This window comes from Bufo gargarizans, chromosome 8 (genome assembly GCF_014858855.1).
Source record: "Bufo gargarizans isolate SCDJY-AF-19 chromosome 8, ASM1485885v1, whole genome shotgun sequence".
Taxonomy (NCBI): Eukaryota; Metazoa; Chordata; class Amphibia; order Anura; family Bufonidae; genus Bufo; species Bufo gargarizans.
This window is the reverse complement of record NC_058087.1, coordinates 178,695,057-178,709,412: the sequence shown is the minus strand read 5'-3', so window position 1 is coordinate 178,709,412 and position 14,356 is coordinate 178,695,057. Positions and strand designations below refer to the sequence as shown.

The 14,356-nt window shown below is 47.0% G+C and overlaps 1 protein-coding gene across 1 annotated transcript; it reads right to left on the bottom strand.

Annotated features, from left to right (window-relative positions):
* Positions 1-3,072: 3,072 nt before the first annotated feature.
* On the bottom strand, positions 3,073-13,657 carry LOC122944860 (acyl carrier protein, mitochondrial-like). The gene is made up of 5 exons (XM_044303548.1): positions 13,454-13,657; positions 10,512-10,634; positions 8,674-8,761; positions 4,427-4,551; positions 3,073-3,227 (listed from the first exon to the last, which is right to left on the bottom strand). Exons 1-4 carry the CDS (start codon positions 13,598-13,600, stop codon positions 4,460-4,462), a joined length of 450 nt encoding a protein of 149 aa, XP_044159483.1. The 5' UTR covers positions 13,601-13,657; the 3' UTR covers positions 3,073-3,227; positions 4,427-4,459.
* Positions 13,658-14,356: the final 699 nt, after the last annotated feature.

Sequence of the window (14,356 nt, the reverse complement as noted above, 5' to 3'; positions counted from 1 at the left end):
ACACTTAAAATTTTTTTTTAAATTAAATACAATTTGGCTACAAAGCAAATATGCTGAATACCTTTCCCAGAAACCCAGAAGAGCATTGCCTGGCCTACAATACTCTACACACGTATCAGGCGCTCTCCGTAATGAGAAAGAGTATCCCACAGATGTGTGTGTGTGTATATATCCCAGAAGAGCGTTGCCTGGCCTACAATACTCCACACACATACTAGGCGCTCTCCGTAATGAGAAAGAGCATCTCCCCCCCCCAGACAACACATTATATATTGCCCAGAAACCCAGAGTAGCATACTAGGCTCTCTCTGATTTACCGGATACAAATCACAAAAATTTCTGGTTTGTTAAAATCTGTACTTTATGGGAAATTTAGTGGATTCGATTCACTCATCTTTAATTCAAATGTGTAACCCTCCATCTCAGAGCAGTGCTAAAATGTGATATAATATATGAAGCAGTGTCAGGGCCCAGTCAATGAGACTTCAAAATGATAAACTCATCCATGGAGACAAAACTGGAAATTGTAATTTTTCCGTGCATAGCCCTGAGCGGTCGGTTGCGTCGCTGCTGTTATTACTATGTGAAATACATTTTTAGCTCTTTGTTAATTTTCCACAAACAAAAAAAAACCAAAACACACCATAAATCTGCTAACGTACCAGCGGTGCGATGATTAGCCGGGCATGGTGTGACTTCTCGGGTCTAGCACATCCTGGGAAGCTGGTGTAACACCTCCATGTATGGATACGAGCATCGGCGCCTTACTGTTTACATGAGGCTGGAGCGCAACACGCGTGAAATGACTGTCTGCAGCCAATCCATACACAAGATCCTGGTCTACTCCGAAAATTCACACCACATAATTAACCCCTACTTAAAGGGGATGTTTTTTTTTTGTAAAGCAGTCTTTTTTTTTTCTTTTATCCGTCACTGGATTGACATCAAGTAGGTTTCATTGCTGAGGATCCGTGATTGGTGTCCACACCCGGACATCATGCCCTTTAAATGTAGGGGGGATAGCTGTATTTTATTGTTTTCGTAACCCATGTCAGGGATGCTCAACCTGCGGACCTCCAGCTGTTGCAAAACTACAACTCACAGCATGCCCTAATAGCTGTAGCCTGTCCAGGCATGCTGGGCATTGTAGTTTGGCAACAGCTGGAGGGACGCAGGTTGGGCATCCCTGCACTAGGTAAGTGCTGATGTGATACATATTCACTCATAAGCCAATTAAAGTAGTAGTTCTACTTCTGTTCTGTCAAACAGGATCCACAATAAATGTGATTTACATTTGCACTGTACAACCCTGTTCTCGCATCTGAAATAGTGTAGCACAGCCCGCTCGGGGTCGTGACCACCATATATAAGCTGGGGGACCCACCTCTATCAGGCACTTATGAGATGGAGATGCCACATGTGTGAGATGTGAATACGCCTTGTAGCTCCTAGCACTAGAGGTGTACCCAGCTGTGTGCACGCTATACCATGACTATCAGCGACCAATCACGACAGGACAAATAGCGCTAAATGCGTCAGATCCAGCCCAGCGCTGCTGTTACCATATATAACAGGAACAACACCGCAGATATGTAAAGAGGGATTGATTTGGTGTGTCAGAAATTCACCCATCGACCAAGTGACCATTGCAATAACTCAGTCTGGTTACCCCTTGGGGTTAGAAGTCCATCTCAACGCCTTTCTAACACAACATTTACTTTAAAGGGGTTGCGTCATCTCCGACTCTAGGATATGTCATCAAAGTCAGATAGGTGTAGATCTCAGTGGTGGGACCAGCACCTATCTCCAGAAAGGGTCCCCAAAAGTGAAGGAAAGCAAAACGTCTATCTCTAAGGGAGTTCCTAAAATACTTGGCTATTTTCGGAATTCCCATAGAAACAAATATAGAGTGTACCATGCAAGCATGGCTATCAAATTCTATGGAACCACTGGAGACTGCCTATCCTATTTTCAGCAGTCCCATACAAAATGCATGGAGAGCGGCAGTGCAAACGTGGCTTACTTCGGGCACCCTGTTCTGGAGATATGTGCAGAACCCACCCCTGACACTGGTGGCATATCTTAGCAACGTGCCACCAATGTCTAAGGTGAGACTACCCCTTTAATGTCACACTATATCGTCTGTATTATGACAGTGAGCCATGAACTCCAACACCATTCCCAGGGTGGTCTTGCTTGTTTAGCCTAAAGGTCCTTCGACACGGTCTGCTACTGGGCGATTACAAATGGCGATCATCATATATGTTCATTTAAAGGGCAATGCACTGAACGATCATTAGGGAGATCATTTGTCCTCCATACACATACCGTGAAATGCACTGCAGACTAATGAGGATTTCTGCATGGGCTGATGATGATTATTCTTACATGTAAAAGAGCCTTGAAGGGGTACACCAGCCAATACAGCTTTCCAGTGGGATACAAAAGGTGCATAAAAATAAAACCGCTTACACTGCCTCATCCCTGTACGGACAGCAGGAAACGGAAAGAGCTCAGCCAATCAGTGGCTGCAGCAATGACCCGCCAGGAAAGTGATTGGCTGAGCAACCTTCCCAGGCATGTTGGGACATCACCAGGAAGCGGATTGCAGCGGGGACATGGGACACTGAATCGCTAATGTATAGGGCACCTGTAAGGCCTCATGCACACGGCTGTAGCGGTTATTACAGTCCACAAATTGCATATCCACAAAACACAGATACTGGCTGCATGCATTCTGCAGATCGGTTCATCGTGTCCTCTGTTAGAAATGCCTAATTCTTGTCCAACAACTTTTATTTATTTTTTCCACTGAAATGAATGGGTCTACATAAGATGCGGATCAAAACTACAGTCGTGTCCATAAGGCCCAAGGCTGATTTCAGAGTAGTGGGACTACAGTTTATGTTCTTTATCACACCTACAACATATGGAACCCTCCCCAGTGTAAACCTTTGATTACCGGAGGCCATCTGAAACCGGAGGCCTGCATCCGGGCAGAGATCTATGACGCCTCCGGGTGACAATATAAGTAGATTACGATTGAGAAATAAATGTCAGTAATGGCAGATGGACAGTAAAGTGGTGTCTTGTCTTTTGTGTGTTTTTACATTTATTAAAGGCCAACACATTCAGACAGTTTAAATACAGGATCCTGGAAGAAGTGGCGACGGCAGCCACGGGGCCACGGCATGCAGGCGAGATCACAACACGCCCAGCCAAGCTACCTGCAGGAGAGAGACAACTGTAAGAGGACACATTGCAAATTCTCAGACAGAGTAGAAAACTAGAAGCGGCATGTACGTAGCAAAATCTCAGCAATGATTTTTGTTTGAGGATACGCCACTGACACTTCAAGGCTGCACAGTGGGTCACAACATTTGCTTTACTGGTTCTCAATATTTTAAAGAAAAATCTGATTAATAAGCTCGAAATATGGGAAGGGGGGCCCGATTGTGTAATTGCTACCATGCTGCTGTCTATCTGGTAGTCATACAACAAACCCAATTTGTATTAGGGTTGTCAGACAGAAGACCTAGACCACCCTTTTCTGCAATGGGCATATTATTCATATTTTGACAAAAATTAGAAGAGGTGCCTATGACCACCATCCCACCCAAGCAGGAGGGATGCACTAACGGAAGAGTTGACTATGGCCACAGACAAAGAGAAAGTTCCTTCAAAGGCGTTGAGCAAGTGGCATTTATGTAGAGAATGTTAATACAAGGCACTTACTAATGTATTGTGATCGTCCATAGTGTGTCCTTTGCTGGCTTGATTCCTTTTTTCATCTGATTATACACTGCTCGTTTCCATGGTTACAACCACCCTGCAAATCCATCAGTGGTGGCCGTGCTTGCATTCTATAGGAAAATGCGCCATACTCTGGCGGCCGTGACCATGGGCGCGTATATAGGATGGCACTTTTCACTGTAGTGCGCAAGCACGACCACCACTGGTCGTTGAAACCATGGAAACGAGCAGTGTTCAATGCAACGGAAAAATGAATCCAGCCAGCGAAGGAAGCAATACGGACAATCACAATACATTAGTAAGTGCCTTGTATTAACTTTCTCTACATGATAAATGCTATTTTCTGAAGCGAGACAACCCCTGAGAAAATCCAGGAAAACCTCATTGTCATTCTGCCTTCGCCCGCACACAGCAGACAGGGTAAATGTCACAGTAGGCTCAATACCCGGCAGTAAAGAATCAAGGCCAAGGAACAATATGTTTGCCCCTCAGAGCTGAACTCCTTCAGTCTGTCCACAAATTGATATTTTAGGACCTTTTCGTAACCATCTAATGATTATTTTTGGCTCAGAGGAACAGTGAAAAAGCGGGAGGATGACATGTGTATATGGATCTGGGGTCTATGGATGCCTGTAGTGACCAGACTGAGATCTGCAGACTTGGCTACACTTACAACGAACGGAGGAACTGACACATGGACTTCACGTCACTCATACACATCCTTTTTATCTGCAATGTAATCTACTATCTCCTGTGGCGTCATCAGCTTCTCACCGTCGGCATCAGGAATCTCAAATCCTGCAAAGGAATAAGATGCAGGGATTAGACACTCAGTCCAAAAATTGCATTCGGCCATCGCTTCTGCGAAACACATGAAATCTACCAACATGGCGACAATTGCAGTTCCAACTGATTTTTTTCACCCAGCTTTCCTAGCACTGTAGTCTGTCTGGCGTTACAATAGAGCGTGTCTATACGGATATGTAAGCTGCAATGGTTGACTGATCTATCTAGATTGCAGGCTTCCTAATTTTTGCATCCCCCCCCCGGCGGATTACTGTAACTGAATTCCGCCATCTTCGGCTATATTGCAATGACCGCTATCTCCATGCTGCATTCACTGCTGCCTCCCTTCACGCGAGTTTCCCGATGCTCGCGCCCAATATGGTATCCTAGCAACCCAAGCAGGAGGCAGAAGGAGAGATCACAGCATGCGGGAAAAAAACATGTCACCGAGCCCGAGACTGTCCTAGTGACACAGATAATTAAAAGTCACAGTTCCTGAAAGGAATGCATAATGCAGAAGCAAGGAATGCACGGCGGCCGTGCAGATGACTGGTCATCCATGTCAAACGCGGACGAGTCCACCAGTGGCAGCTTATAAGCCATGCCTTAGGACATTCAAATCAGAAGTTGACTTGATGGAGGGGCCCCCCCGCCCCCCCCCCAACACTCCCTTATGGTGCCGCTCTACTTCTCTACCCACAGACCTGACACCCTGGAGCTTCTGCATGAAAATGGCAGACCATATGGAAATATCAAGCCCAATCCATGCAGGAACATTGCTACGCTGTGCCAGACTGCCAAGCCAAAGGACGGGTGACATACTATAACTGTGCTTTTACAGAGTAAGGCCGCATTACATTGGGATCACACTGCTGCAAATGGGCTTTCTGAAGTAATACCAAATATCTGGCAGCGAGCGCAGCGCCGGGTAACGCTTTGCATTCCAATCACGTAGGCAAGTGAGCAACGCCAAGCAGCTGCTAACATTTAAAAGATGCAAGGCGTTCGCCACCTAGTGGAAAGAAAATGCTATGTCAAGCTTGGCCGGTGAGTAAGGACATGGAGAGCAGCCATACGAACTGGTTTACGAAGACGTGCCAGTGCTGCTGCATGCAACCACTACATTTTCAAGGAGACGGACTGGGATCCGGACTGGGCCCTTGTGACACACCGTTTTCACGAAGCAGTTGTCAGCCGTGCATTAAGCCGCGTTAAAATGGTTTACTATAACCATCAAGACCATTTAGCTCCATAGAAACCAGTCTAGGACGTTCTATACTCACATGCAAAAGACCCCCTTAAAACAAATATGGTGACAATGAACGTACCCCTGACCTAGTCCTGAGGTGCTTATCAGCTTCTGCATGCAAATTAGCATTGAAAACTGGTTTAGCTGAATGGAGTGGCTCACTTATTGCTAGTGGGTGGCACGGTGCTTCAAACTAAAAATTAAGGACGCCCTACCTTAATGTAATGAAAATTGTAGAAAAAGTGAAGCGAGCACTCGCTCTATGGCAATACTCAGATTTATTAATAAAATGCTTATTAATTGCACTTAAAATACAGTAAAACACAATGGTTAAAACACTATATAAAAAGAAATATAATAAAACTATAATAAGGTCAACCTTGATATAACACTGATATTCACATTTGTTGTATGGTACCTTAATTGAGCATAATAACTCGCTTAATATATACACCTCTTCCAATGGTGTCCAAGTAAAAATAAGGTGATAAATTATTAAAGTAGTGAGTTTTAAATAAAGTCCGTAATAATTAATAGTGATAATAGGTGCGCGAGTGAGGAGGGCACCTGTTGGAGCTGTGTGTCAATGCACGCTTTGTGTTGCTTTCTGTGGCAACCAAACAATGTCCCGATCATTCAATAAATAATAGACCGCGGCAGGCAGTATACTCCGTTGAAAATGTTCAACTGTTCAAAGGTGGTCTGATTAGACTCATCGACTGGAGTCTTGCCTCTGTTTCGAGGTTGTGAACAAATCTTACCTCCGTATAAAGAGGTTGCTGGTTCCGAACGCTGAAAAGGACCGCTGGGCTCACCGCTGCGTCTTCACAGGAGCTGACAGTCCAGCCCGGTATCGCGATAGTACAATGGAGACTTGCGTCCGGTCTCAGTACTTACTCAGATGATTAGAGCTGTTTCGCTGATTGTCCGGTGTCCGGTTCTTAAATAAATCTTTCCCTTTATTGCATGGCCATGCAAAGTCCTTTGCAAGGAGGTGTGAACGGAGTGTCTGATAGCCCAGACGCGTTTCGGGATATTACTAATCCCTTCCTCAGTGGTATGATAATGGTAATACCACTGAGGAAGGGATTAGTAATATCCCGAAACGCGTCTGGGCTATCAGACACTCCGTTCACACCTCCTTGCAAAGGACTTTGCATGGCCATGCAATAAAGGGAAAGATTTATTTAAGAACCTGACACCGGACAATCAGCGAAACAGCTCTAATCATCTGAGTAAGTACTGAGACCGGACGCAAGTCTCATTTGTACTATCGCGATACCGGGCTGGACTGTCAGCTCCTGCAAAGCTGTGAAGACGCAGCGGTGAGCCCAGCGGTCCTTTTCAGCGTTCGGAACCAGCAACCTCTTTATACGGAGGTAAGATTTGTTCACAACCTCGAAACAGAGGCAAGACTCCAGTCGATGAGTCTAATCAGACCACCTTTGAACAGTTGAACATTTTCAACGGAGTATACTGCCTGCCGCGGTCTATTATTTATTGAATGATCGGGACATTGTTTGGTTGCCACAGAAAGCAACACAAAGCGTGCATTGACACACAGCTCCAACAGGTGCCCTCCTCACTCGCGCACCTATTATCACTATTAATTATTACGGACTTTATTTAAAACTCACTACTTTAATAATTTATCACCTTATTTTTACTTGGACACCATTGGAAGATGTGTATATATTAAGCGAGTTATTATGCTCAATTAAGGTACCATACAACAAATGTGAATATCAGTGTTATATCAAGGTTGACCTTATTATAGTTTTATTATATTTCTTTTTATATAGTGTTTTAACTATTGTCTTTTACTGTATTTTAAGTGCAATTAATAAGCATTTTATTAATAAATCTGAGTATTGCCATAGAGCGAGTGCTCGCTTCACTTTTTCTACAATTAGCATTGAAAACTGGCAGCATTTCTGTCCTGTGTGAATGACCCTTAAAACGTCTGGAAGCGAATGAAGGGATGACCGTTGCCATTTCATTCACAGTTTTGTACCTTCAGAGCTGTAATCTCCTACATAGGCTACATTCACACGAGTCCACATTCATAGTTCCGTTTCGTTGCCCCGCGAAAATATAAAATAGAGCGTGTCCTATTCTTGTCCGCAATTGCTGACAATAATAGGTACTTTCTTTGATACCGGCGATGTGCGGTCCACAAAATGCGGAACGCACATTGCCGGTGTCCGTGTTTTGCGGATCTGCAAAACACTACGGTCGTGTGAAAGTAGCCTTATCCCTACAGTGTCTGCACAGATTATTTCCCTTCAGGGAAGAAATGTGATGTAGGAAAAAAAACTACTGACCCCCTACAATTTAGAAGTGCAGTTGAGCGGTGTTTCTGATGAGCTTGCCACCTGAACAACCAGCTGAACTGCGAATGCTGCCCTGGAGTAAAACATAGGCTGAGCCTGTTTAGGGTCCATTCACACGTCCGTATGTGTTTTGCGGATCCGCAAAACACGGACACCGGCAATGTGCGTTCCGCATTTTGCGGACCGCACATGGCCGGCACTCTCATGGAAAGTGCCTTTTCTTCTCCACAATTGCAGACAAGAATAGGACATGTTCTATTTTTTTGCGAAACGGAAGTGCGGATCCGCGGATGCGGACAGCACATTCCTGCCACATTGAAAATGAATGGGTCTGCACCTGTTCCGCAAAATTGCGGAATAGATGCGGACCCATTTTGTGGATGTGTGAATGGACTCTTTCTAGAAAGCAGACGTCGGCACCGCTATTCTAGGTGGCAAAAAAATGCTTTCCAACATTTCTGCTAGGATTTATCAATCAACAGAAGAGAACCATAGGTATCTAAGCGCAGCTGTAAAGACTGGTAGCAATATTCAGGTGGGAATGTTTCTTACCAAACTCATCCTCTATTGCCATTATTATCTCAACTTGGTCCAAACTGTCCAGACCCAGGTCTTTCATAAAGTGGGAGTTGACTGAAAGCTGGAAGGGAAGGACCGGCAATTAGTAGGTGTAAAGGAGGATCAAGCATGGTGTCATCTGTATTGTCTGCAGCAAATACTGATCCAGAAGACTGAGGTCCTACAGGGCAGATGTACTGATCAGGCCTCAATGACCCCTGTATGGAATCATGCCTGCAGGTAAAAGTCTCAGGTTTACTGTCCAGGGAGAATTCACCCCGAGTGTAAGGGTCCTTTTACATGGACTGATTATCTGACAGATGATGAGGAACAAAGCGGACGCTCCAGATCACTGTCCGATCGTCAGCGGTAGACGAGGGAAGCTTTTACATGCAGCAATCACCTCCGCTGTATGAGGACAAGAGAGCAATTCAGTGATCGCTGGTCCGCAAAGAAAATCCCTGCTCCAGTGCAGCAGGACCTACTGCGCAGGAACAATTACTGTCTGTGTCGTCAGACCGACGCAAACACCCGATTGCCTGCGTAAAAGGTATCGGCAGATTGTCGGGAACTAGTGCTCTTCCCTGACAATCTGACAGATAATCAGTCTGCGCAGGGCTCCCCTGCATAACGGAAACGGGACGGCGTGCTGCCCACATCTTTTGCGGCCCCATTGAAGTGAATAGGTCCGCATCCGAGCCGCCAAAACAACGGCCGTGTGCATGAGGCCTAAGGGGAAAATCTGAAGACAATCTGTGTCAGGCATTAAAAACATCCTGCAGATTTCAGAAATCTGGATCACAGGTCACTTCCCGCATGGAAAACCTCTATATCGTGGATGCCACGTGTCCAGATCTCATCCACGTGGCTGGTACTGTAATATTTAGCAGATTTTCCCATATGTAAATCCACATGGAATATGTGTGCGAACCTACCCTAACACCGACTTAGGCTAGTTTCACACATGCGTCAAAGAAGTCCGGCAGAGAACAAGCGGCCGGGGTTCTCTGGATCCAGCATAGCCGGACAGTGCCACGTGTCCACTAGATCCCGCGGGGAACTGGCCACTCCCTGGCATATATGACAGGATTCGGCTGGACAAAAACCATTGTGTGTAGCGATTTTTGTCCAGCCGAGTCCCAGCTGATAGGATCCGGCCGCTCCGTGACACATTACAGTCAATGCGGTCTGGCGGGTACACGCACTATCCGGAGAACTCTGGTAGCCTGTTCTCTGCCAGATTTTTTTTTTTTGACTGGCTGGACTCCCCACCAATCAGATACCAAAGGTTTATCTTAGGACTCATCATATCAGAGGGAGAAAGGCTGAGCTCTGATGTAAGTTTATGATTTGGAGCAAAGAGAAATCCGGACAGGACTCCTAGAAGAGACAATGAGAGTCCTGCTTGCCCCGCCCACAAAAGATGACTGACAGTTTCCCTGTATAAGTGTGTATACAGAGAGCGGTCAGTCAGCTCATGCGAGGAAAAACAGGGAAATCTGAACGGACTCTAAAGCTGGCCGCGCACCTTAGATAAACGACAGCCAAACATCTAAGGTGTATGAAGGGACTCTCCTGGACAGAGATGGCGGGGAGCTAAGGATCAGGCTGATCCCGCCAGATCGTTCTGTCCTTGGGAAGGTAAGCTGCTTTCAGACATGCTTTCTCCATACAGGACACAGGCATGCTTGGCCAAGCATGCATGTGTACAGAGGAACTGAGAAAGCTGTCAACCGAACAAACTTTCAGCCAACAGCTACCTAATCGGAGGGGCCGGCGTAAAACCACACAACGTCAATGGTAGTTAGAAAAAATAAATACAAAATTCTCACCTTTTCTGGGTCAACCTTATCATACAGCTTCAATACATATAAAACTCTTTCGGCGATGCCCTCCAGGGTGAGGGGGGGAGCGCCGCTGTACTGGCGACATGACTGATATAAGGAGCCAGAGACCTGCAGAAACAAGACACAGAGTCAGAGGAAAGACATACGGCAACGGTCATCTGTGTAGGTGGGCTTTCTGGAAGACCCCTGCTCCCCCAACCACATACATTCAGTCTTCGGCAATCAGTAAATACAGAGGGGAACAGGTCTCAGTAGTGCAGCCTCAGGCGCTGGGCCGGAAGATGAACTCATTAAAAAGGTTGGCCCACTAACGAGATTAAGGGGGCGTATTCAGAGTGGCAGCAGCATATCCTGCAGGCTGGTCTGTCGTGTATTTTGCTGGATTCTTAAGCTCACTGCCAGGTCATCGACTATAATTTTTTCTGGCCAGCATTCACGCTGGATCAGGCATGCCGCAGATGCAAACGTACCCTTAGCGTAGACACATGTTGCGGCAACTTCTATAAGTGTCGCAGGACACTTGGGCGCCATTTTCTAAGAGTTTGTTGACTAGACCCAACTTACACAACGTGAGCTGTGCGACGCCCTCTAGAGATGCCCCACCTGAGAGAGGGGACATGGTATCCCAGATAAATACCGCACAGGATTTGTCTGGACATGATGTCCCAAATGCCCCATAGACGTGGGTCCCTCCCACCAATCTTCAGAACATGGTCGTCACCCTCCCCTGTGAACGGAGAAGGCTCCCATATATGCACGTCGCCCTCTTCAGTCACCGAGCGTTTCAATCCGATTGGCTGCTACAGAACGCGCTCTACTTTTTTCAGTTGCGCCAATTTTTTTTAGATCAGCCCTACTGAATGCTTATATTACATTTTTGGCTTCCTTTTGGGACCTGGGTGCGATCTGAAGCTTAAGGCCTCGTTCCCTTTCCGTTTGACATCCGTGGAAAACCCATCTGTGAAGGATCCGGGTGTCCGTTTTTTAGCCATCCATGTATCATCCACATTCCAAAGCATCTCCTACCAGTGGTCTGCAAAGCACTGACAGAACACGGATGCCATCCGTGTTGTCAGTGGCTTTCCACAGTCCCATAGACCAGTGTGCCTCCAGCTGTTGCAAAACTATAACTCCCAGCATGCCCGCACAGCCAAAGGCTGTCCAGGCATGCTGGGAGTTGTAGTTTTGCAACAGCTGGAGGCACACTGGTTGGGAAACACTGCCATAGACGGTCAATGCCAGACACGGATGTGTGAACAAGGCCCTAGAAGAACAGCTCATGGAGATAGCCGTCATCAGTTTGGCAATAGGTGGTGACATCTGGTTAGTCAGTTTCTCGCACACAGCAGCACATGCCGTCTGGGCCCCCCCTTTAGGTCCTAATAGAAGTCTTTCAAGGTAAAAACATGTGGCTACACTTTACACGACCCCGTTCACAGAGTGAACAAAGGCAAACTCCACCGTGGTTTTCCCATTTGAATGCTGAACACCCGCTGGCACCTATTGCCGTTTCCAGCAGCGTTCATCTGGACAATGCACCCGGAGAGGACATGCCCTTTCTTAGCGTGGTCGCAGCCATAAAATGCTCTCGCGTGGCCTCCCAAGATTCAGCAGTGCAGCTGGCGGCCTTTTGGGGAAGATTTTGTGCAAAATTGCACCAAAAACAAAAAACAAAGCACCGCCTTATGACATCACAGCTTGACCATCAAGATCATGTGACACATCAATAGATTAACATTTAGAGATGAGCGAACTTCTGTTTTAAGTTCGGCGTCTAAAGTTCGGGTTTGGATTAGCGGAGAATCCCGATGTGGAACCGGATATGGATTCCGACTTCCGTTGTGGTCCGTGGTAGCGGAATCAATAATGGCCGATTATTGATTCCGCTACCACGGACCACAACGGAAGTCGGAATCCATATCCGGTTCCAGATCGGGATTCTCCGCTAATCCAAACCCGAACTTTAGACGCCGAACTTAAAACAGAAGTTCGCTCATATCTATTAACATTCCAATTCACAAGGTCCTCAACTTCTCCCCGACGTCCGATTTCAAAGGAGATAAGGACCAGGCTGCTGTATTTCAACATGTCCAATCCTTTTATTCTCAGGCTGCCACTAGACATGTCCAGCATCGAATTCCTCCCAATTCTAAACACATGCATGCTCAGCCGAGGCAGGTGGGGGAGGGGGGGTGGCTATCAGACAAATTAGCGCTTCGCCTAACAGCTATTTAAACGGTATGACTGCTTGTAGGAAGGAGCCAGTGGCACCACTGATGACATCATCCGGATTGCACGTCCCACGGCAGACACGCGCCGATGTGCCACAGAACCTGTCACATGATACAACGCAATTGGACAGTTTCACCCCAAAAACATATACTAAACAGCACAACACTGACAGCAACCAGGCACGGGAGGAAAAAATATCTGCTTGCGGTCAGTGACTAGCATCGTTCTGGTTCATCGCCTGCGTCAGACAAGCCATTCTGCTCATAGTTATAAAAGTGAAGTCACCACCTGCTGCACATCTGGACATAATCAGCATAGTTTCCAAACTGTTTCCATTCACTGACAGCAATCAGAGGGTGAGGAAATTAAACAGAAGGTTAGATCATTGCAGGACTGGGTATGGGTTCTGTAATCCTGGACAATTCCTTTAAATGAATGCATTCCTATGGTCGCCATAGGTGACCAGGCCCCCTGCAGGTGATGTCAGGAGAAGACAGCATGGGTCACCACCACCACTACTGTGGGCAGGCTCTGCCTGGAGCAGCAGGCGACCTGGCCGCCCGCACAGGGCTCACAACCTGCATCCGCATGCTCTAGGGCCGTATACACACCAGCCGCACTCGCCGCCCCCACACGCAGCCCTCTCTACCCCCAGGTGACCCCTGGCTGGCCTTGTCGGGTCTCCCGTGCCGTACCTGTGTGGCGAGGACCGGGGCGTTGGTTGCAGGCCTGGCCAGGGAAGAGCGCTGCCTGCAGGCGGTGCTGCCCAGGGCAGGTAGGGAGCGCCGGGGCAGGGGGCGCAGCGCCGAGCGGACACACACACAGAGGACACGGGACGCCATGGCTGACAGCGGCTACCCACACTGCACCGCGGCGTGGAGGGGGGAATAGAGTGACTTCCGGCACGTGTGCTAGAGGGGCCCGTGACCATAGAGACCCCCTCCGGAAGGAGATAGAAGGGCCGCGCGACGGAACCAAGCGGGAGGTTCCAAACTCAAGGAATACTTAGGTTTCCGACAAATTTAGCCTTCCCCGTCCACAGTCACAAGACGAACGTCCAATTTTAAAGGCAACGTGAGAGTAATTCCGCCATCTTGTTACACCCACGTTCTATAACCCCGCGCCATCTTGGTACACCCAATGAGGACGGAGGGGGAGAGGTCACTGGGTGTCATTGAGGTGGTCACGTGGCTTGTTTATCACAGATTGTGCAGAGACAATGGCTGATCGAGATGTTCTCTTCTGTATCTAGCTGCAGGATTTCCCAGAATTTCTCTTTTTTTGCTCCATAACCTCCAGAGATGGGAGAGCCCTTCACAGAGTGATAGTCCAGAAGCAGGTCTCATCAAAGATGAGAGTGGCCCTTAACCCCTTAAGGACTCAGCCCCATTTCACCTTAAGGACTTGGCCATTTTTTGCAATACTGACCAGTGTCACTTTAAGTGGTGATAACTTTAAAACGCTTTGACTTATCCAGGCCATTCTGAGGTTGTTTTTTCGTCACATATTGTACTTCATGACACTGGTAAAATGAAGTCAAAAAAATATTTTTTTTTGCATAATAAAATATCTAATTTACCAAAAATTAAGAAAAATTT

Coding starts and splice junctions, on each gene's coding strand:
- LOC122944860 (XM_044303548.1), bottom strand. CDS start 13,600: ATGGCGTCCCGTGTCCTCTGTGTGTGTGTCCGCTCGGCGCTGCGCCCC. Junction 10,635..13,453: donor CCCCGGTCCTCGCCACACAG/GTACGGCACGGG, acceptor TTGTTTCTGCAG/GTCTCTGGCTCCTTATATCA. Junction 8,762..10,511: donor ATAAGGTTGACCCAGAAAAG/GTGAGAATTTTG, acceptor CTTCCCTTCCAG/CTTTCAGTCAACTCCCACTT.